We start from the raw sequence: 21,819 nt of genomic DNA on the forward strand, positions 1-21,819 counted from the left end.
TACTTCACATTACTTTAGAGCAGTCTGGGTTTCAGCTTTTGAGAGATCCTCGGTTCTGCCAAATAACTGTAGAAGGCTCAGCAGGCATCATGATCACAGATTCCTCAGGAGAGAGGCAATTACAGAACTGTGGCATTTAACATAAAAAAATAGAAAACCCCCTCTTAGCCTGTGTGATTGGTTAAAAACAGTTTAGGAGGGGCTTCAGACTGCCGTGTAGCGATCACAATACTTGCAGATATGCCTAGAGAAACCTGGCCTCCAAACACAGTGGGGAAATAGTGTGGGTATCCATAGGGCTAGCAGAAGACCAGGTATTTACCCACCGGTTGTAAAACAGTCCTCCCTGGCTTTACAGCCTTTGGTAGGCTGAGAAGCTGGATTTAAAATAAAACTAGCATGGTGTGTATTCATGTCTCTGATTGCAGGGAAGCCATATTCTTATAAATTATTGCACAGCACAGTGAAGTCAATGGAAAAGCTACTGTTTACTTTGCAGGAGTATGGGTCAATTCAAGTCCGTTCACAAACAATGATTAGATTTAAGATTCTGTATCAGCTAATGGTAATAACTGAATTTTTTAGTACCAATTTAGTTGTATAAATTAACAATGGAGAAGGTCTTTCAGATAGCACCCAACAGAGTTCCCCACCACAAAGTTGTACAGTTCATCGAAACAGGCATATTTTTTGTACTCCAATTAGTAGATAAAGGGACCAAGAAGAATGAACTTTTAAACAGGAAAGCTAGAGCAAATGCACCTTTACCTTCCACTGTCTTTTTTCATCAGGAATTGTGCAGGAGATTATTGGGCGCACACACACACATACAGACACCCAGAAACACAGTTCTCATATATCTTACTGAACAACGTCATATCCCATTGGTCAAACAGCACCAGGGTTAACACAAGATGTGTGATAAAAATTTATTTCCTTGGGCTTATTGGTGTCAACCTTACAAAAGAAAATCTCATGTTAAATCTCTCATGTTAAATTCATGTCATGCCCAAGGCCACTGAGATAAAAATCCATACTTGGAAAATTTTCACATAATCCCTCCTTTAAACCATCATTTTCTTCATTAAAAATGTCTCTGTAAAAAAAGGATATTACATCAGCTGTCACATGGTACAAGCTTGTACCTTACTACAGGCTAGGGCCCTCTTTAATGCCTAAGAAATTGCTGATTTGTCTTTTTCTTAGCTTTAAAACATATCGGGAAGAACAAGAGAACTAAACCTCAGGATACAACACCTGAAATTGTGAAGGAATAAGTGAATCCAGAGAATCAACAGTGTTAACAAGAACTATCATTGTACAAAACATAAAGTTTTTGATGTAGCTGGGATTGTGAGTACAGATTTTAGCCTACCCATTGCCAAGATGAACTTATCCTTTAAAGTCTTCTAAGCTTTTTATTAAAAATGCAATAAAAGACTAAAACCAGCCAAAACATTTGAAATAAAAGTATTCAGGAAGGATTTCATTTGAATACCTTTTACTCCCTTTCCCTTTGTTTATTGAAAATGTGTATAAGGAGACCCGGGTGTGGTGGAAAAAAAAGGTAGTGGTTGAGATGGGCTGTAATTATTTTTGGGGGGAGTCCAATTCTTCAAAAGTCCAAATATCTTTGTGGTCAGCAGATGAAAAGGACATGCTAAAGGGAGGGAGAAAACTCCCAATAAGATAGAAAATACAACTTTATGTTTCAAATATGGATTCCTACTTACAATCTGATAGTTGAGAAATTGTCTTAGCACATTTCCATGGCCAACCAGAGATCCTTCAAACTTCTGTCAGCTTTGGGATGAGTTTAGGATCTCACTCTTAGCCACTCCTCTGTTTGCAGCAGTCCATGCAGTCTTGGTCAGGTACAATGACTAAGGGAGAGATTGAAGGAACTGAAAACATGCATTCTAGCTGTCATTTCAAACTTGGCCAAATCCAGTGGAAATGGTGATATCATCAGTCTGTCTCTGGCCATTAGATCACAAAACGTTTGGTCTGATTAGGTCATGTCTCAGGCTGAGAATAGTGTATGTCCAGTGGTGTAACAAGCAATCCCTGATCTTCACTGACCTTGGGCATGCTGTGATGAGTAAAGCTTCTTTCTCTCATATCAGCTGTACCAGCATCAGTGCAAATTTATGCACCACCTCAAAGGGCAATGGGTAGACTATTCCATTCCCTATTTGTTTTCTACCACAATTAGGACTAATTCCCAGCATGCCAATTTTAGTTCAGCATTCTTCCCTATCTCCAAATGTGACCTCAGCAGTCACAGCATGAGATCAAAAGTTCTTTTTGTTTGGATCAATTATGCTTTGTGTTATGGACTTTCCTGACTGAAAACAGCAGTGATGTACTGGACTCTGTGGGGTTCATGTTAACTTGGCTAATTGAAGAATAGATGTTTCACAGCACTACAACAAGCTATTAAATTCCATGGTTAAAACAGGCTACCATTAAAATAGTGTGTTTTGAAGAGGGCTAAGCAATTAGCATGTTTGCTTGTATCACTGAAAACTTATGAGTCTCAGATGACCAAATTTTGGCTTATTCTCTGACTTTGCTTTTGAAAGAAGGACCCTTAGAGTCCTTATGATTTCTGGAATTATATCATGCCAACATGGGGACTGGTCATAATCTAGCTCCTTCTCTACAACAGAATGTCTGTCATGAAGTTGCTGCTTTTTTAAACAATATTAAGTCACTTCTTTGATGCAGTAAGTGTAAGCCAGCTGTCACTGAGGACAAAACTACTGTCCTGCAAGACCGATGTGAACTGGTTCTTCAATTTCTTTTGGAGATAAAACCAGTTGATCAAGTCAGCTAAGAATGTGAAATGTTATAGTCATTGCATGGAATAGGTCATGCTTGTAAAACCATAGGAATCAGTGTATATTTCTGCAGGCTTAGAATTGCTCTATGGCAGTTGTGCAGCTTTTGAACTGAAGATACATGACGTTCAGTAAGTTTGGCTAATCAGTTTGTAACTAGCTCACAGAAGACTGTGTAGACGACCTCTTAGTTTTGTGAGTCTAGACCTCTGCTTCTGACTATTCCCTCTTTCAACCAGAATACTGCTGGAATATCAGTGGGGTGGATACTTGTGTGTAGTCAGACTCTGCCTGTGATCTACCTTGATTAGGCTGGATCAAGACTGTCCTCTCATACCTCATTCATTTGGCTCAGCAAGGATGGTCGTAGGTTCCACATCATGGCTTCTCCACTTGCACTCAGTCAATTCTACGCTGTTGTTGGTGGATAGCTCCTGCGACTGTGTCCTTACACTCCAACCCAACTGGAGCTCATCATGATCAGAGTTTCTGCAAACTTTTATTGGATGTTTTCAGCTTCATCAAATCAAGTTTCATTCCAATTTATAATGGCTGAGGTTAAATAATAGGCAAAATAATCTAGGAGTCTGTAAAACAGAATAACATAAAAAATGAGCAAGCAAAAATAATGTAAGACCAGTGATTGTCGTATAATGGATCGGTGTCTATCGAAGGCCAGAAATCCATGATTTAATAAGCTGTCTGAAGTGGATGAACTGGGTTTAGTATAGCCTCTCTGCCCCCTTCCAAGTTGCAAGGTGTTCACGCTCAGAGAACTCCTATCACAATTTGCACTAATGAGCAACTTTCTAATAACCTTGACAGAAGAAAGTTTGAAAGGCCTTTGGAGAGAGCTTTGCTTCTTTTCCGTAAAGGTGATTCTTCCAGACCCGTGTTGAGGCATATGGACAGCACAGCAGACACAAAGCTTTTGGAGCAGCTGCTGCTGCATCCCATTTGTGTGGGTAGACAGACTTCTAACTTCTGGATAGGTCCGCCCAGCATGTTTCGTACATGTTCTGTGTCTCCTTTTGAACAAGATTAATAACAATAAAATTTCTAAGTTCCTTGGTGGAATGTTGTCTGAAGAAAAAGGAAACTATGTTGGGACTGTCTGTATAGTAGTGCCGAGCTCTGAGTAGGGGAATCCCAAGCAAATCTAGCTTGGTATTACTTCAGCACACACATTTGTAAATGCTCTATTGAATTTATTTTAGACAAAACTAAACTGTGCAGAATTGGGAAAGAAATTAGTTCTTTGACTAATGACTATAAGCATGAGCAAAAGGCTTTTCTACTGTCAAATTATCTCCTCCTTATGGACACAGAGAGGAAATTAATATTAGTCCAGAGAAAAATCCTTGTTAGGAACTTCATTTAATACATTAGGAATTTTTTCTTCTCTGGGAAGCTTTAACTCACATCCCAGGAAGCATAGAGATCCAATTAAGCATCAAAGAGAAAAACATAATCCTGCACTTTGGGATATTTATTTTTATTCAACAAATCTCAGCTCCAAGACTGAAGTCCATCAATACCTGGCATTTCATGTCCTGCTATTCAACAGCAAGAGACAGTTTAAAATAAAGTTCAGAATAATAAATAAAGGGAAGATTGACACGAGTACAAAAGTAAATCACAGCTTTAAAGCAGAAGCTTTAGACACAATGTGATGGTCAGTCCCTGGCATTTAAGGCAAGGATGAAAATAGGGTATAAATATTGTAGAAACTAGAGGCTGATAAAAAGCAGCAGACCATTTTAATGGAATTTCATCTCACAGAGTTATAACTTTTCAGACAGGAGATGGAAGACCTTTATGCAAATATGAAGCAAGCTGAAATAGCACTTAGAAGTGAGATTTTTTTTTTAACAGACATCCCAACTGTAGCACTGTACATTGTGCAGCTGCGCAGATTGGGTAAGAGCTGTGATCCACTAGCATGGGGACTGCTAATGACTGCTCCTGTTCTTACTCTTACTATTTCTAGCGAGAACTCTCAAGAGTCCCATTGTGCTAGGTGCTGTATGTTTACAGAGTAAGAGGCTCCGTCTCGAAGGACGGACATACATCAGCTGAAGTGTACTACCATACCAAACTCATTTGTTACTCATTTTAGAGATGGAAGGTGGGTTCCCGGGCAGTTATGGGACAGATCTCCTGGATCTGCTCAGCACCAGGTGAGCAGCTACTGTGCAGACTGTTCAAATTAGGCAGCTCAGAGCTGCCTGGAGTCCTGATTTGAATCTCCAAAGAGAGATGAGACCTAGAAGAGGATTTGCAGAAGCCTTTCAGTTAAACACAAAGCTGCTTATGCAAGCAAAGAACTAAATACCAAGAGGAAAATGGGGGAAAGGGCTGAAGTGGGGTTAATCTTGTGTGTCTAGCTGAGGGCCAGAGATGGGTCCTTTCTTTTATTAGGGATTTCCACCAACCCTTCTCATAAAGATAGAGAGCTAAGCCAGCTCAACTGCTTAGAGTAAAAACTCTCTCCTCTTCTGACAAGCTCATGTTTTATACCTCCTTTGTGCATACCCAGTCTTTTCTGCAAGTGCAGTTATCCCTTCTGCACACGTATTGAAGACCTGTACTCAGTCCTCCTTCTGCAGAGCCTGGCAAGAATCAGCATTTAGGCCGACTCAGGTATCCTGGTTAGGGTCACGCTGTAAGGCTGGATGTGTGTTCCCCAGTGCAGGCACTCCAGCACGCTCCTCGGGGCTTCAGGTTCAGCAGGCGAAAACTCAGGTGTCCCGAGTCACGTTTCAAATCCATCGCTGAAGGTTGGTGTTCTTCCTGATGAGGGATGAGAGCAAAGCTGATGGATTCATTTTCAGTCTCTGGAGAGCATCTTTTAATCTAGATTTCCTCATCCATGGAAAGAAAAGAAATAACTGTTAACTTCCAGATATATTCAGTTTGCTGAGCTATGTAAAGTTGTAAAATTGTAAAATCTCAACATGAGTTGAGATCCTCGAGTGGAGTGGACAGTTGTCTCAGTACCAGAAGTTTAATTACACTCATAAAAGCAAACAGGTTTTATATTTATTGACATAAATAATAATTATTATCTCTACATTAGTAATATTTACATAATTGATGTATGTTTTAAGAATAGGTAAACAGATTGTTTGTATAAAGGCATTAAATTTTGCAGACCTTGCTTTTAGGACATGATCTCTGAAGGCAAAATCACATGACCTTCAATTAGTGACATTGACACAAGTTGCACAACTGCCCCCCAGTCGCTACTGGAACGGGATGGTTTTCAGAGGATTTCATGCTACAGATTTGTTACTGGCAAGGACAGAAGACACAGACCTCTCCTTTCAGGTTTTCTCTTGCTCCATTGTTTGAAACTTTCCTTATAACATTTCTAAAAAAGATGGTTTTAAAAGCTAATGAGCTTTATGTCTTCTTCAGTTCCAGCAGAGGAGTTCACATGTCACTACAGAGTTATCAAACCACATAAATGAGAGTTTCATAGCACTGCAAAATGCATTTCATTATGAAGAACGTATTTAGCACTTCACTGCTATCTAAATCATGCCGATCATGAACCTTCTGTTTTTTCCATCCAGATCTTTATATTAGATGCTTTTCCCAGATATTCCCCATAACTTGCCTTCTAAAGCAAATGCAGGTTGTGAAAACAAGGCTTAGCTCCTCACCAAACTCAGCCTTTTAGCTCTGTGCAGTGCCTCTCTCCTGTGCTGCTTTTCAGGAAAAATCTGTCTGGGGCTGGAAATTGCCTCAGATGAGCCAACTTGAAACAGGAAAATCCCAGTTAAGACAGATTTTTAATTATTAAATTTTCTATTAATATTGTGAAGGTCAGTGGAACTGCCCCAGTTTTCAGGAAGCTCTGAGCAATTTCACCTGATCTTATATTTTAGCACTAAATCCATATTTATTAAAGGATTTAGCAGGCAGGTCAGAAGCAGCTAAATCTCTGATTTTGCATCACATGAATGCTAAAGAAAAATTTTCATCTGCATTGCTCTTCTCTAAGCTGGAAAGCTTTAAACTGTTGTCAAGCCAATTTTAGGATTTTGGGGGGATAGGGGTAAACATGTAAAAATGGATTTGCCATAAATGAAGCACAAATTGACATCATTATCCCTTTCCCAACCCAATTCTTTAATGTAATGTGAAAATAATATGAAATTCTGGATTATGCCACTTCCTGTGTTGGAAGCTACTGTGTCTGTTATATCAATTAAAAAGGGCCATGAACAAAGCATTACACTGGTGGCTAGTGTTTGATAGGTTTCTTTTCCCACTTTCCTTCTGAAATATCAAAGGCAACATAGCAGACTTTTTATTCTTAAGGGGACAGATTTGGGTCAGTTTTTAGCAGGTTATGCAAAAAAAGAAAGAATCAGGTACAAGGTTTTTATTTGTACGAGTAATTGCTATAGTATTCTTACTTCTGAAGCGCTGTTAATGGACTGTGACCTCATTACACCTGGCACAGTGCAAATGCAGAACAAGAAGGATAATCTTGGCCTCAGCTGAGATTCTTAAGCATTAAGTGAACAACAGACAGAGACATGCTGATGGAGATAGAATAAAATTACAATACAATTTTTGTCAATGCAAAATGGAGAAGTTAAGGCACATCAGCAGCCACTGTCAAGATTTTGGGTAGGTTTCAAGGTAGATTAGTATTTGTAAGAAAGCCTTGATGAATTCTGAAGCAGCCTTTACAGACCAGAGGGAAATATCTCCCCAAGTCATGAGAGGATAATGAGAAAAAAAACCCATTTGTCTAAAAACTAGCCAGCAGGCAGTTCCCTGGTTCTGTGGCTAGCACTGGTTCCCAGTGGGGGTGAGCAGTGATGGAATAGAGCAGGTCCTGAAACTGAAGATGAGTAATTTCTTTTTTGATTATTTGCATGAAAAATAACCAGAACCCTGTTGGAATGGCATTATCCTTTTCTAAGGATAATGTTTATGATGCACCTGAGACCCATGGGTGAACCACCCAAAACTCAACAGTGCCTTGAGCACAGTCTGCTGCAGAAGTTCTCCATGAAAGAGATTTCAGGTGAATCATCCTCTGGAGCTACCTGTCTTTACTCCTTGACCCACAGAGGGCAACTAGGCTCAATTTAGTTCTTCAGGTAAGAGTCTGACTTAAGGTGTGGTGAAATCCAGGCAACGGAAGACACCAATCCTGGCAAAACCCCAGACGGTAGAGTAGAAATGAACTCAATTCCTTAGATAAAACCCTGCATCCATGTATCAGTTAACATCCATCAGTGCCCTCTGGTAAGTGCAAGTGTCAAGGAGCAAAATACAGGGTATTACTCAAAGTCCAAGTATTTCTCACAAAGGTACATGGGCTGATTGTACCTTCTGAGGACAATAAGCCTCATATTTGCTCTTAGAACTGGGCACCAGATTTGCTCAGATCTCCTTCCTTCAAGGAACTACAGGCAGCTTTGAGAGCTGCATGGCAAGATGAAGTAAAACACAATGCACCTCTAGGAAAGGATAAGGAATGGCTAAGCTGTTCATACAAGCAGTGGAAGAGATTAAAGATGAAAGGAAATATTTAGTCACCTTTTGGGAACAGCTGGTGTGAAAATATTTAACAGGCAGGTCTTTTATGCGCAAGCATAGCGTTCTAACTAAGCTTAAATAGGCAGGAGCAATATAGTGCAGCTGGCCAGTCTGTGAATACTGTAATAGGAGAATTAAAAGCTTTCCTTCTCATTTGCTCACGCAGCTCAGATGGTAGCTAATCATGTCCTCTAATTTTAACAACAGAATTGGGAAATGTACCAAAAAATGCAGCTTGTAATAAGAACAGAGGTGGCAAATTCTGTCCCTGGGACTGAATGACGAAGAAACGATTCACCTGCCCTTTTCTGTAAATCAGCCTTAGTCATCTTGAGCTGCCAGAAAAGACCTGTATTTAAATGGAAACTTAATCTGAAATCCATTTTGATAATTTCTTTGAGTGCCACCAGAAAAGTAAAAGCTACTCTGACTATTTAATCACCCATTAGAAACCTGTGAGCGTTTAAGAGAGCCGTGTTATAAAGGGCCAGGGCGTACAGCAGGATATGTGTTGTAAGGCTATTTAAATTGTATGGTTCCCATCTATCTTTAAACTGGCAGCTAAATGGAAGATTTAGATTTGAGAGTTCCTGGCTCCTGGTTCCCTGTCAGAAATAATTAAACTACGTTTTAGGGAGACTGTCGTAAGTAGTTTGCTTCACAAGTGGTTTTCACAGCTGAGGGTCTTTATTACAGCTCTTGGGGCCTGGGAATCCAAACCACCTTATATATCCATTATATAGGTATTATACATTCATAACCTGGAGCCTGCGCTCTCTTGTGTGTGTGGGTGGTGGCATGGCTGGGGTCTCAGCTGGGTGGGAGATGAAACCCAAAATGTTCCCAGTGTTCCCATTCTGGGTTAGCCTAAGATCTGTTTGGTTTAGATCATGCAGTGTGTGTCCCTTGGCCATGTATGCAAAACTGTTCCTTGGCAGCATGTTGTGTGAGAAATATTTCAGTCGAGATGTAAATGTCCCAGTGGGTTTCCATCCCTTTTCATAGGAATGACTCCACAGAGATTCTGCCTTTCAGAAAGTGCTTTTTTTCCCTCTCTTCGCCATTTTTGAATGTCACTGCATTATCCGAGTTTCACACCATTAAATAAGACCAAGAAGACTTCTGATTGTCACTCCAAATATCTTCCTTTTTTTTCCTCCACCACCAACATTTAGATATCTGACCTACTAAGAGCTGCATTTCCCTGTCTTCTGACAGGACACAAGACTGGGTATCAGGACATCTAGGAGGTCCTGTGCCTGCCACAGAGTTCACATATGCCTGTAGACCCATCGCTTTACTTCTTTATGCCTTGTTTACTTTATCTGCAAGGTACTGGACTTGGGTTGGGGCAATCCCCGGGATCCATACAGGCTGGGGGATGGAGGGAAGGAGACCAGCCCTGCGGAGAAGGCCTTGGGGGTACTGGTGGATAAAAAGCTGGACATGAGCCGGCAATGTGCGCTCACAGCCCAGAAAGCCAACCATGTCCTGGGCTGCATCACCAGCAGCGTGGCCAGCAGGTCGAGGGAGGGGATTCTGCCCCTCTGCTCCGATCGGGTGAGACCCCACCTGCAGTTCTGCGTCCAGCTTTGGGGTCCTCAGCACAGGAGAGACAGGGACCTGCTGGAGCGGGTCCAGAGGGGGGATATAAAAATGATCAGAGGGATAGAACACCTCTCCTGTGAAGACAGGCTGAGAGAGTTGGGGTTGTTCAGCCTGGAGAAGAGAAGGCTCCAGGGAGACCTTATAGCGGCCTTCCAGTACTTAAAGGGGGCTTATAAGAAAGCCAGAGAGGGACTTTTTACAAGGGCATGTAGTGATAGGACAAGGGGTAATGGCTTTAAACTAAAAGAGGGGAGATTCACTCTAGAAATAAGGAAGAAATGTTTTATGCTGAGGGTGGTGAAGCACTGGCCCAGTTTGCCCAGAGCAGTGGTCGATGCCCCATCCCTGGGAACATTCAAGGTCAGGTTGGACGGGGCTCAGGGCAACTTGATCTAGTTGAAGATGTCCCTGCTTATTACAGGAGGATTGGACTAGATGACCTTGAAAGGTCCTTTCCAACCCAAACTATCCTATGATTCTGTGACTCTATGATCTGTGAAAACAGAAATAACAACATCAAAAAATAACCAGTAGTACTCAGACTCATTAACATTCTCAAGCCAAAGGTAAAATGTTAAGTAAATACTAGTAATGTCTTTAAGATATTCACATGGACTTTGGACTCACAAAGGGCTGAGTCCTCCAAGATGCCAATTTTCCTGTCCATCACTGGAGATAGTTGTTGCTTCGGAATTTCAGAGCTTCGCATTCGGCAGCGGAGGAGGTTACTTGCAGTGCACATTGCTGGGCTTTTAGAGATGGGACCCTGAAGGTCAAAGCTAAGGAACAGGACATAATGAAGATGTGAAGTAATCGAGCTGATATTTTCTGGATTTCTTGGAAAATTGGGAGCAAGAAAAATTATGTTATTTAGTATTCTGGGGTGCAAAGTTCAACACGTGTGAATAAAGAATATAAACCAGTAACCAGAGGAGTGGTTTCAGTCCAACGCTAGAGTAGCTCTATGGTGAAAGACTGCTGGGAAGCACCAGAAGCTACAACAATACTTTTCTAGTTTGAGCTTAAATACCAGCAGTCTCAGACTTTGTACTTTCTTTCTCAAGGCGTTTCTTCTCAGCTTGCTGAAATTTTAGTACCATAATCTAGCTTTTTATTTTTTATCTGCTGTTTCCTTTATCATCCCCCAGACTTTGTTCATCAGGTCAGTCAAGAGGAGCCAATTTTTATTTTTTTAGTGCAGCTTTATTGCTACATTAACTAACTTGCAGGTCCTCTGTGTTCACATGCCATCCTGACGGGCCCACGCTCCATTGCAGTGCTGTCTGGCAGTTGGAGAAAGGGGTAGAAAACACACACGGCTAGGCTCCAGCCCTTTAGCAAGTCGATAATTGCCCAGCCCTTATGTTCATAACGGGCACTGTAGTATGATATTACCTCCCTCGCATCTAGGAGCTGTGAAAATCTGTGTCTCAATACCAGATGCAAAGTAAAAACTTCTGACAGCAACTCAAGAGTCCTTCCTCAGCCATGTCTTAAGTGTTTGATAGTGTCATTTCTACTGACTTCCAGTAAAGCTTACATTAGATTCTGTTACATTTCGGCAGCAAGTGGTATGTGCACATCCTTGGTTTAAGCACCCAAGGTGCCCAAATACTTTTGCACATTTGACTCTAAATGGGACAGAGAAGTTCCTGAGTGTCTTAAGCACATTTGAACTCCAAAGTTCTTTCATTAGAGATTTAAATATATAGGACTAAATGTTTGAGAGGGTTTGGAGACTTCCAAGACTCTGCAGCAAAAGGACTTCAACTGGAAACTGTTCCACCACCCTGAGCTGTATAGTAAGCAGAAGCTAGATACTGTGTTCATGTTGCATTTGGAAAATAAGGTGTTTTCTAGACATGCAAAGCATTACTATTATTACTATCATAGTTACCACTGTCTAACGGACTCTCTCTGATCCTTGGAGACGAGAGTGCATTCCAGCGTAAGGGGCTGAAGACCTCGCAGCTCTCTCCTACGGTGCAAAACTTTCCTCCTGAAGTTGAAGTGGATGTTCAGTGCCATATCAGGAGCATGTCAAAAGTCCCCAAACAGCCCACGCTTCCTGTTACTGGCAGTATTAATTAGCCAAAGACTAAAGGCAACTTAAGTAAGGCTGAATTTCAGTCAGGTGTGATGTTAATGCAGGCTGAGTAGTTTTGAATATTTTATGTGCAGCCAGTGACCCAGAGTAAATGTCTTGTATAATCCCAGTCACCCCTCCACCACAAGCCTCAAGGCCTGAATCCTGCACTTAATATGCTCAGAGGGACAAAGAGAAGCACTGGAGATGGGCTGGTATCTGAGATATTCATTCTGGGGGTACGTAGCTGGGGGAAAAGAGAGAAAAGGTGCTCTGCAGAGTACCCTGGTACTCCGTTCTGGGCTTCCAGCCCAACCCTGCTCAGCATTTCTTCCGTTCACATCTTCTCTCCACTCTCCCCAAAGGGAACTGTGTCCTTTCCCTGTAAAATCTATAAAATGGCTCAGTCAAGCAGAAAGCTTGAGTCCAAAACATTTGGGAAATTTCAATCCAATTTAGAAGCACCAGGTAGAAGTCAGAGAGAAGAGGGAAGACCTGATAGTCTGAAATATAGTCTGAATTGCCTCTCCTCCGATTGAGGAGAGTGCAGTCGTGGTTTATGAGAGATCAGAAGTGAGCAGTCAGCTGATGAGCCTGGAGAAGAAGAAATAGATTCATTTCATTTCATCTGCCGTATAACACCACATCAGTAGTTGGTTTTATTTTTATACTTGAGATCAGTCCCGTATAGTAATGGTAGTAACAGGCACTTTAACACCGGACTCGTGGGTACCTGCTCTCCATGAAGTCTCAGTTTTTCCAGACAAATACAGTGCAGATGAAAACATGAAGTCTCCCAAATCTATGCCAAGGGCATGCAAGGTTTTAGCCAAAAGCCTGGTGCTGGGCAAAAATATTAAATGTATCTATCTGTGTCATCATGCCCACTGGGGCTCACAGAGGGTGGAAAGGCCAGCACCCCTGAAAAGCCAATGTCTTTTAGCTCTTCTCTTTTTTGGAGGTAAGTACCTAAATATCCGGCTGTGACTCCATGCTTCTGTTAACTCCAATAAGACCTGGGAACAAGCACCATCCTATCAACCACAGTGCATGTAGCTCACAAAAAGAGCATGGTAGTACTTCTGAATGCCTGAGAGGGGATTTTTAATGGGGTGGTGGGAGAACAGAGAGATAGCAGATGTACGGATTCAGTAGAAATAGAAATATTCTGTATTAATTTTAAAGAGAGAAGAAGGGTTTTAGTGAATCCCATTCCCAGAACCATGGCTTAACAAGCCATAAACAGGCTTTGCCAGCACTTAACTTTAGCATCAGTAGTTTATCAGCACATTGTTTTCACACTTAACCAGATTTTAATTAAATGTGACTTTTGTTCTGCTTATTGGAAGAGCCTTTCCCTTCGGATTTGGTGATCACAAAAGCTCGAGGAGTGCAAGAAAATTAGAAAGTAAATAGGAGGATCAATCACAGCAGACCTCTGCAATCCATGTCCATCTCTTTTTTTGTAATATACTTATTAGATTCTTATTGTCAGGAAGGATTAGTGTTATGAGCTGCAGGAATTCCTTTCATTGCCCCGTAAGGCGAGGTAGCGAAGTGTGGCTGCTTTTCTTAACAATAACACTCTGGATTTTCCCCCTCTCCCTTCTCTCCACCCATCTCCCCTCCTCCCTCTTCTCTCCTCTCCCACAGAGATTTGTGCAGCGGACTGCGGAGGACACGGCATTTGTGTCGGAGGCACCTGCCGCTGCGAGGAGGGATGGATGGGCACAGCCTGTGATCAGCGAGCGTGTCACCCACGCTGCAATGAGCACGGGACATGCCGGGATGGCAAGTGTGAATGCAGCCCGGGCTGGAACGGAGAGCACTGCACTATTGGTAGGGAAAAAGAAAAACCGACTACTTTTAAAAGAATAATTGATGATCAGGGAGGAGAAAAGGCGCATGCTTAATTGAATTTGTGTGACTTAGTGTAGCATGAGCACCTTTGTTCTTGGATTTCAAGTTCTGACATCATACATTTTCATGTGGGAACAAGACAAAATGTCCTTTCATTTGTTGATGACATAGCTATATATATTTTTTATTATCAGACGTGAAGTACACCTATGTGGTGTTTGATCTCACAGAGGCAAGCTGTCAAATGTCAGCTAGATGCTTTTAAAAACATCCCACTTTGCCTCTCTCAAAAGGTCTTTCCGTGGCCTCCAAGACTTCCCTCTACTATGGTGACAGTATTTTCAGAAACATGCATCTGATTCAAAGTTTTCTTTCCTTTTATTTGCTCCATTATTTGCACTGCCACTTTGCTTGCCAGTATAAAAGAGGAAACTGCTGCCAGGTGACTTCTGGCTGGTATTTAACTCTGTCTTGCTTATCCCTTGTCTGCTCTGCTACCTTTCTAACATTTCATTTCCCTCTCTCTTTGGTTCTGTATTCTTCATGCACCTGGCACTTATCTTGAGCTCTCAGTGTCATGTCTATTATTATTATTAATAAGGTGCCACCAATATGCCAAAATCATGCAAAGAGGTGTAGTTCTCACGTTAAACAATTTGCAGCATCATTAATGAACTGGCTTGGCTTTACCTTCCTCCTTCATCTCACTTAACTCCTTGATGCATTTTCCCTTCCTCCTTTTTTCTGACTGTCATGCATTCAACCACTTTAGTCCCCATTCTGTAGTCATGCTATAAAATCAGTAGCATTAAAACTCCCCAGATACCATTTATTATACATTAATGGAAAACTAAATTAGTAAATCCAGTTCTGCTCTCAATAATGCTTGTGCAGACCTGAAAAAAATCAGCTGACTTTAGAAGAGTTGTTCCGGACTGAGAATTCTCCTCCAGTCATTTTGGATTAATCATCTTCTTTTAAAGACAAGAAAATTTACCTCTGTGTTGCTTTCATTATGCCATGATACCTATAAATCACACTACATCAAAATTAACCACTAGCAATACCTGGGCAAATGTCAGCATAGTTATCTGTGTGGATTATCAACTTAGTTATATGTAGATATCACTTTCTTTTCTTGAACACCAAGTAAGTTTGCACACACAAAGACAGACAGGAAATGAAGCCTGATCACAATATTTTAATTCCAGCATTAGAGTAATGGTACAAACCATATATGTGGTTCGATTCTACTTATCATTTATTTATGCTAATGTCACCCTACGACATTATGGCCTCCACATGCATCCCCTAATGAAAAATATCTAGCTCTTAAAACTTCCTCTGTCTCATTAGACATTACATTCTGCTTTCTTTTCTATGTCCCTAGCAGCTTTCATTTCTTTTCATGAGGAAGGGATTAAAACCCCCCTCTCTTAAATGAATTTAAAATGAAAAGAGAGGAGTCCTGTGTTAATTGGAATCCTGTGTTTCTATAATATTATTTTATAGCCTTGTGTTCAAGCACTTTGATTTGGAAAGCAACACAGATTCATGAAAGGGTTTTAAAAGAAAAAAAAAAAAGTTCAGCAAAAGGTCCCAAATCCAGGGGACAATTTTATATGAAAGTCATTTATGCACAAAAAAAGCCTGATTCATACCCTCAGTGCCATTTTATTAGTTCTGCTGCAAAACCGAAATGCCACTAGTTCAGTACATGATATTTCTCCACGCAGCTGATATGCCCAGACTGTTTTTGAACAACAAGCTTTTATCTTTCATGGTAATTAAATTTACCCCATTATTTGTAGTATTCCTCACTCTAAGTATAAAGATCCTGTGTTATCATGGGAAAGGCCGGCACCGCAATGCAGTCAGCATCAAGATTTGACTGGTGCACACTGTCATTTTGGGTGGTGCTACCTTCCTATTGCAGTGCTGCCTTGGTTTAGGAACTGTTCTTTAATACTTAGAGGGCTGTTTCTTTTCACTTCCCCCCCTCATCTTCTTGCATGGTGATCTAGCAACAAATTTGTACATAGTCTCATGCCTCTAAAGCTGTAAACAGTATTTCCTACAGACTATTTCATTGATAAATGTGTAGAATGTAAAGGAGATTTGGCAAAGTCATAAATATCCAAGAAAATTGAATAGCTTTAGAAGGAGTAATAAGCTAGTTATATTGGCACAGATGAAAGGACATTGACTTGGAATTACATTAAGTATGTGGAAAGCATTCCCCTTGTCCTTGTGTAATTTCCCTGCATGGCAACTTGTTCTGTTGACAGTAATTCCTTATATGTCTGTGTCATGGCCCGGTTTGCTTTAGCACCGACAAGCATAAAACCCCATTGCTGAAGTGATGCTTTAACAATATTGCCATGTGTGCAGGTAACATGGTAGAAATGGATGATACAAGTAAAGGACACTTCTTCCATTTCCTGTTGAGCATGTCTGAGAGTAAGAAATCCTTTTGTTTTGTAGGTCATAGGAGGCTCTTTCTTACAGTGTTCAAGGGACCTCTGATCCTAGTGGATTAATTTTGTTTGCTCATACAAAGAGTCGTGTTACCAAATATACTAGCTTGATTGCTCACATTCAGAGATTTCATTAGAGGAACCCCAGTTAATTCCCAACCAGGAAATTGATGCAGAAGCTTGCATTCATCATCCTAATTCAGCAAACTTAAAGCATCCAGGCAAAAGAGTAGAACAGAAAGTTGATTATATAACTGCAGGAATCCTGAAACCCAGGAGAATGGTTCAATACAATTACGCTGATTTCTTAAAGGAAAAAAAACCAAAAAACCAAAACCATGACAACAGCCACAATGCAAGATTCCTACGACGGGATCTCCAGCATATTCCAAATTTGCCTCCAGTTAGAAACATTGCAAGAATTTAACACTCTTCTATTCTGGCCCAAACCACATCCAGGGAGCATGGTGGGTTTTAGGAGCGTTGAGTTTAAAGGTGAAATAAACCTTCTTACTGTGGGCTCTGAAAGGCCAAATTACAACTCAGCCCTGCGGTAGGCTGCTGGATGGGATTGATTCACAGGTGGCACCACAGAAAATTTCCTGGGTTTAATAAACAACTCCAGAAATTTCCCAGGGCCGTAACAGCCTGGCCTCAAATTTGATACAGTTGATGATATGGCCTGGATAGTGCCCCAGGTGCTGTGCATCCCACCTCATAGATGCAGAGGGAGACTTCGCTCTGCCTACATGGGACTTGCACTGAGATTGTATCTGATATGTGAATCTCTCTGTAGGATATTTTACTAGCATTAAGCCCTAATTCTTTGATTCATACTAAGGTTATTTAGAAAAACAATGGCAGAGAGGGTTTCCCTGTGTGGTGGAGTTGGGATGTTCATCATCCTTGAACAGCCTGGACACAAGACCAAAGCCATCACTTTAAGCTCCGTTGCTGCACTTGTATACTACAGGGTCTCTAGAGTGCTGAGGGACCAGCAGTTAGCTCTCCAAACACACAACAGCCTACCTAGCAGGATTTTCAAAGCACCTCAGTGCCTAATTCCCATTGATCTCCACAAAAGCTACGTGCTTATCTCCTTTTGAAAATCTGGTCCTGGCATGCACTGGTGATGGATGCAATAAGAAGTGCGTAGACAGACAGGCAGACAGCCCGTCCCACACGGGGTTCTGCTTACGGCGCCGTCGGGTTGGGTTTTGTTTTACTTAACAAAACTGATTTTTTAGAAATCTGCCCCTTTAAGTTTGCCTTTCATCAGCCTTCTTGCATAAATAATCACACATGTTCTGAATAGCCGGGTTTGTAATCAGTGCCTCTCAGTTTCTGCTGGAGCAGCTGGAATCCAGACAAGGCACGTTACAGGTGGATCCTGGCCTCTTTTCCCCAGCTTTCTAACACTTGTGCCATTTAAATCCATAAAGCAGCTCAGTCCACACGCAGCCCAACATAAAATAAGCCCACCAGTGTCTGGTGAAGGTTCTTGCTGCCTTCAGCCCAACAGAGCAGATGATAGTCCGCTCTCTGCAGCGCTCAGGCGGACCCGCAGCAGAGGCTGAGCTGCGTTTGACCCTCTGGTACCCACCCTGCCTGGTTGGGATGGGGACCTTTGGGCAAGAGAAGGCTGTGGTTATAGCAGTCAGTGGAAAAGACACGCTTGCTGCTTTGTTCCGACATGATTTTGCATCAAGCTGAAGGTAATCTGGCCTTAAATAGTTTGGCAGCATATTTGACGGTAAATATGAAGCACAGCTGAACTTCAAAGACAGTCTTTTTCCCTGCCCCTGTGGCGTAAACTTGTGCTGTCACTGATTCGGCAATGAACAGCTACTTTCTCCTCTCCTTCAAATTCGTGTGATCTCAGTTTAACTCCAGTGATTTCACTGAGGCTCTGTCCACTTCACCCCACAGGGAAGATAAAAGAAAAAAGGGTATTTAGAAAATGAAGAGGGAGAGTGTGCTGGGGAAGAAGTCCTGCCTGAGGACCTGCCCCCAGCACCTCTCACTTCTCTCTTCCCTCTCCATGAGCCAAGAGAAATGCTCAGGTTAGCTCAGGCTGATGAGACAAGAGGACTTTCAGACTGAAAAGTGCTCACGTGAGCTCCCTCTGTAGCAGATCGGAAGGGACAGTGGCTTCCAGGAGGGGATGGTGACACGGAGCCGAGTGTGGTGCCTTTGGGTGCAGAGGACACCTTAGAAAAGTAGCTTTTCTTCTGAGTCCCTACACAGTTCCTCAGCATATCCCACATGCCCGCAGGGTTTCCACAGGATTATCTGTAGATAATATGATATTTTAATGCCAGAAATATAACATGGGAATGAGAGCATACAGTTTTAGAGAGGAAAGATTCATGCTACCATGGAATATTCCCATAGAAGGCCCCCATTATTTTTCAAATTAGGAGATAAAATTGACACATAACTGACATATGGTTGGCATTGGCAACCGCCTCCAGTGCCATCATCAGCACAATGACTGCTGCTCGACTTCACAGGTTGGGCTGCTCTGGATGTCAAAATCCAAGAGACGCGTTCCCAGGCTTCAGCCACCGTCCTAACGGATGGTGACATTGTGCTTCCAGCATCGCTACCACTACACCGGGGTGATTAGTTAATCTCATTCCCAAGCCTCATAACTGCCCCACACTAGGTTAGCTCTGATCCTCCCAGCCCTCTCTGCTTACTTACAATAGTGCTTCAATGGTTCCATTAGCTTCACAGGATGGAAAAATAATTCCTGCAAGGGCTGTGACCTCCCAGGTGGGCGGTCTGCATGAACGAACCCGAAACAAAAACCTCTTCAAAAGGGTACTGGGACACAGCCGAGAGAGAGATTGCAGGGAGCGGACAAGAGAACAAGGGAAATAATGTTTAAGCAGGTAATGAAAAAGAGAAATGCAAGACTCAGAGCCTCTTATTTATTAATAAAGACCAGCTGCTGTTAGGACAGAGAGTGCCGCCTGCTGGCTTGCACAAAGCCTCTCCAAGGCAGGACTCCTGGCTTCTGCTCATGTCTTTGCCACCAACTTTCTGTTTGACCCCAGAAAATCAATTAGAAGGTGCTTTTCCAAATTAATGTTCCATGGGAATTGGGCACATGACTGCACCCACTACACCTATAACTTACTTTTTTTTTTTCTCTAGCCCTCCTTGGAATGAGTATATTAGTACTTACCTATCTGGTAGAGCTGCCATGAGGTTAATTTAATATTTGTAAAGTAATTTGATCTGGGGCTAGAGGATGCTGTATAAATGCAATGTATTACCATTAAGAAGATCTAGGGAAAAGCCTCTCCCAGTCTGGTAAGGTCACAGAACTGTGCCTCTGTGCAGAAAAATATCAGACAATGAGGTGAGGTGGAGCACTTTCAAATGACTCTGTTTTTCCTGATGAAAAGAAAAGCAGTCAGTAAAACAGAGGTAGACTGTTGCAAATGAGCAGAGCATTACAATATTCTGCCATATATATATATATATATTTATGGATATATATACCTATATATATATATAAAACCATATAAATATATATATATAAAACTTTCCTGTTTCTCTTCCTGATCTTAATGAGCAAAGATGACTGGATGCCTAAACACAGCCTTCTTGAGCTCTTTGACTGAGGAGGGCTGTGCTCCACCCTTCTTCCTTTTTTCTCTCCTCATAATCAAGGTTTTTCTTTTCATATCACAGCAAACTCTCCTTTGCCTTTCTAGCACCTGCACAGTCTCATAGTAAGCCGCAATGCACTTATTCAATCCTACCTTAAATGTCCTGTCTTTTATCTCCCAAGCTCACTATCTGGATAAGGTAGTGAAAGGTATGCTCTTCCTTCCTATTTTTCCTATTGTCTTTGTGTTTCTTTTAAAAAAATGCACCGTGAACATGCTGTGTTGAGGTTGCATCTCTTCCTCATTGTCACCAAAGTGCTCCCTAATGTCTGGAAGGGTGAACTTTCCAGTCATTTAGGTAGGAAATACCTCCGTAAGTGCTGTGACCCTGTGTTAACATCGTATCAGTGTTCCTACCCGTCCCCTTGTCCCTGCCCTCCCCTCCAAATCATCTCTCATCCTCACACCTCCGACCCAGGTAAGGCAAGTCAGGAGGAAACAAAAGTGTCTGTGAATACACCAGGAGCCCTGTACAGTGATGTGTTGTAATTAGATGTCTATGATCCGTTTTGTAACAAGCAGGTGAGTGCACTTTCTGTGTGGAGTCTTCATGTTTTTGATCCATGCCTGCAAAGTCTTACATGGGAACTTTGAGTAATGATTTATTTTTTTTTTCTTGATACAAAAATGTTATGACCACAAAGCCTCTGGTTGTATAAATCTGCAAAATCTATTGAAATTAATGACATGGCATTAATGTACACTACAACAAAATACAAACCTACATTCCTATTTGTAAATGTAAAGCAAGTCTAGGACCCAGATCTTTCTTCAGTGAAGAGGAAAAGGAATTGAACTGTTACAGAATAGAGGTAATCTGCCATCTTAAAAAAATCTCATTTTTTTATTAATCAGAGCAATGAGCTAAATTAATTTAGGACTTTTAAATAGAAATAGACAGTTCTACAATGCACTTAGCTTTCTAAAAATACTGAAATAGCACACATCTAGTTAAATACAACAATCTGACAATAAATATGATTGAATTGGACACAAATTTCTTTCTACATGGCTGATTTGACACGAACAGCAACACGGTGCTGACACCACACAGCATCATATGTTTGCTGGTTAAACAAACCAAAAAATCAGGTTGAACAAATCAGTTTCTTCCATAGCATTACCCTCCTTTTCAGGTTGTGAGCAATCAGAAATAGCAGCTGTTAGAGGCTGATGAAGAGGGACAGATATGCCAAAATATTTGCCCGGTGAACAGTTAAAATGAAGTCTCTGCCATACAGGGCTCTTGTGGTGTGACAAGAAACACGGTTGCCCTACTGACTTCACTTCTCTGGATGAATTTACAATCTAATGTTTCTCTCTTGTTTCTGTTGAGGCTTAAAGGCAAGTTCAGGTACAATCACAAATAGGGAAAAACTTTGAACAGAAAAACAAATAGTAATGATAAGAAAATGTCCACAGTTTAAATAAGGAGACTGTCATCTTCAGTGTAATGCAGCAACTGGTAGCTGTCCTTGGACCCCTGTTTACAGATCAGTGGATTGTTGAGTGGTAGTTAGTTTTCTCTTGTTGCTTAGCATCAGTAAAACGTACTTGACTTTAATTAAATTAGGAGAAAAAAATATATTATCCTTCTTAGATGAAGGAAAGAGGGTCACTTGTTGTGCCCTTATGAAGTAATAGTGGTGGCATCCTTCGAGGAAGGTACAGGCCATCACTAGGGATTGCGATCAGAA

At 41.5% G+C, this 21,819-nt stretch overlaps 1 protein-coding gene across 1 annotated transcript in view; it reads left to right on the forward strand.

Moving 5' to 3' along the window:
- TENM4 (teneurin transmembrane protein 4) overlaps positions 1 to 21,819 on the forward strand; it is a 348,544-nt gene that overhangs the window by 207,342 nt on the left and 119,383 nt on the right. Inside the window, exons 12-13 of the mRNA XM_010576571.1 lie at positions 13,756 to 13,941; positions 20,245 to 20,271. Of these exons, the coding sequence (XP_010574873.1) occupies positions 13,756 to 13,941; positions 20,245 to 20,271 (213 nt within the window). The remainder of the gene's footprint in view (positions 1 to 13,755; positions 13,942 to 20,244; positions 20,272 to 21,819) is intronic.

This window comes from Haliaeetus leucocephalus, unplaced genomic scaffold (assembly GCF_000737465.1).
Source record: "Haliaeetus leucocephalus isolate CR32 unplaced genomic scaffold, Haliaeetus_leucocephalus-4.0 Scaffold536, whole genome shotgun sequence".
Lineage (NCBI taxonomy): Eukaryota > Metazoa > Chordata > Aves > Accipitriformes > Accipitridae > Haliaeetus > Haliaeetus leucocephalus.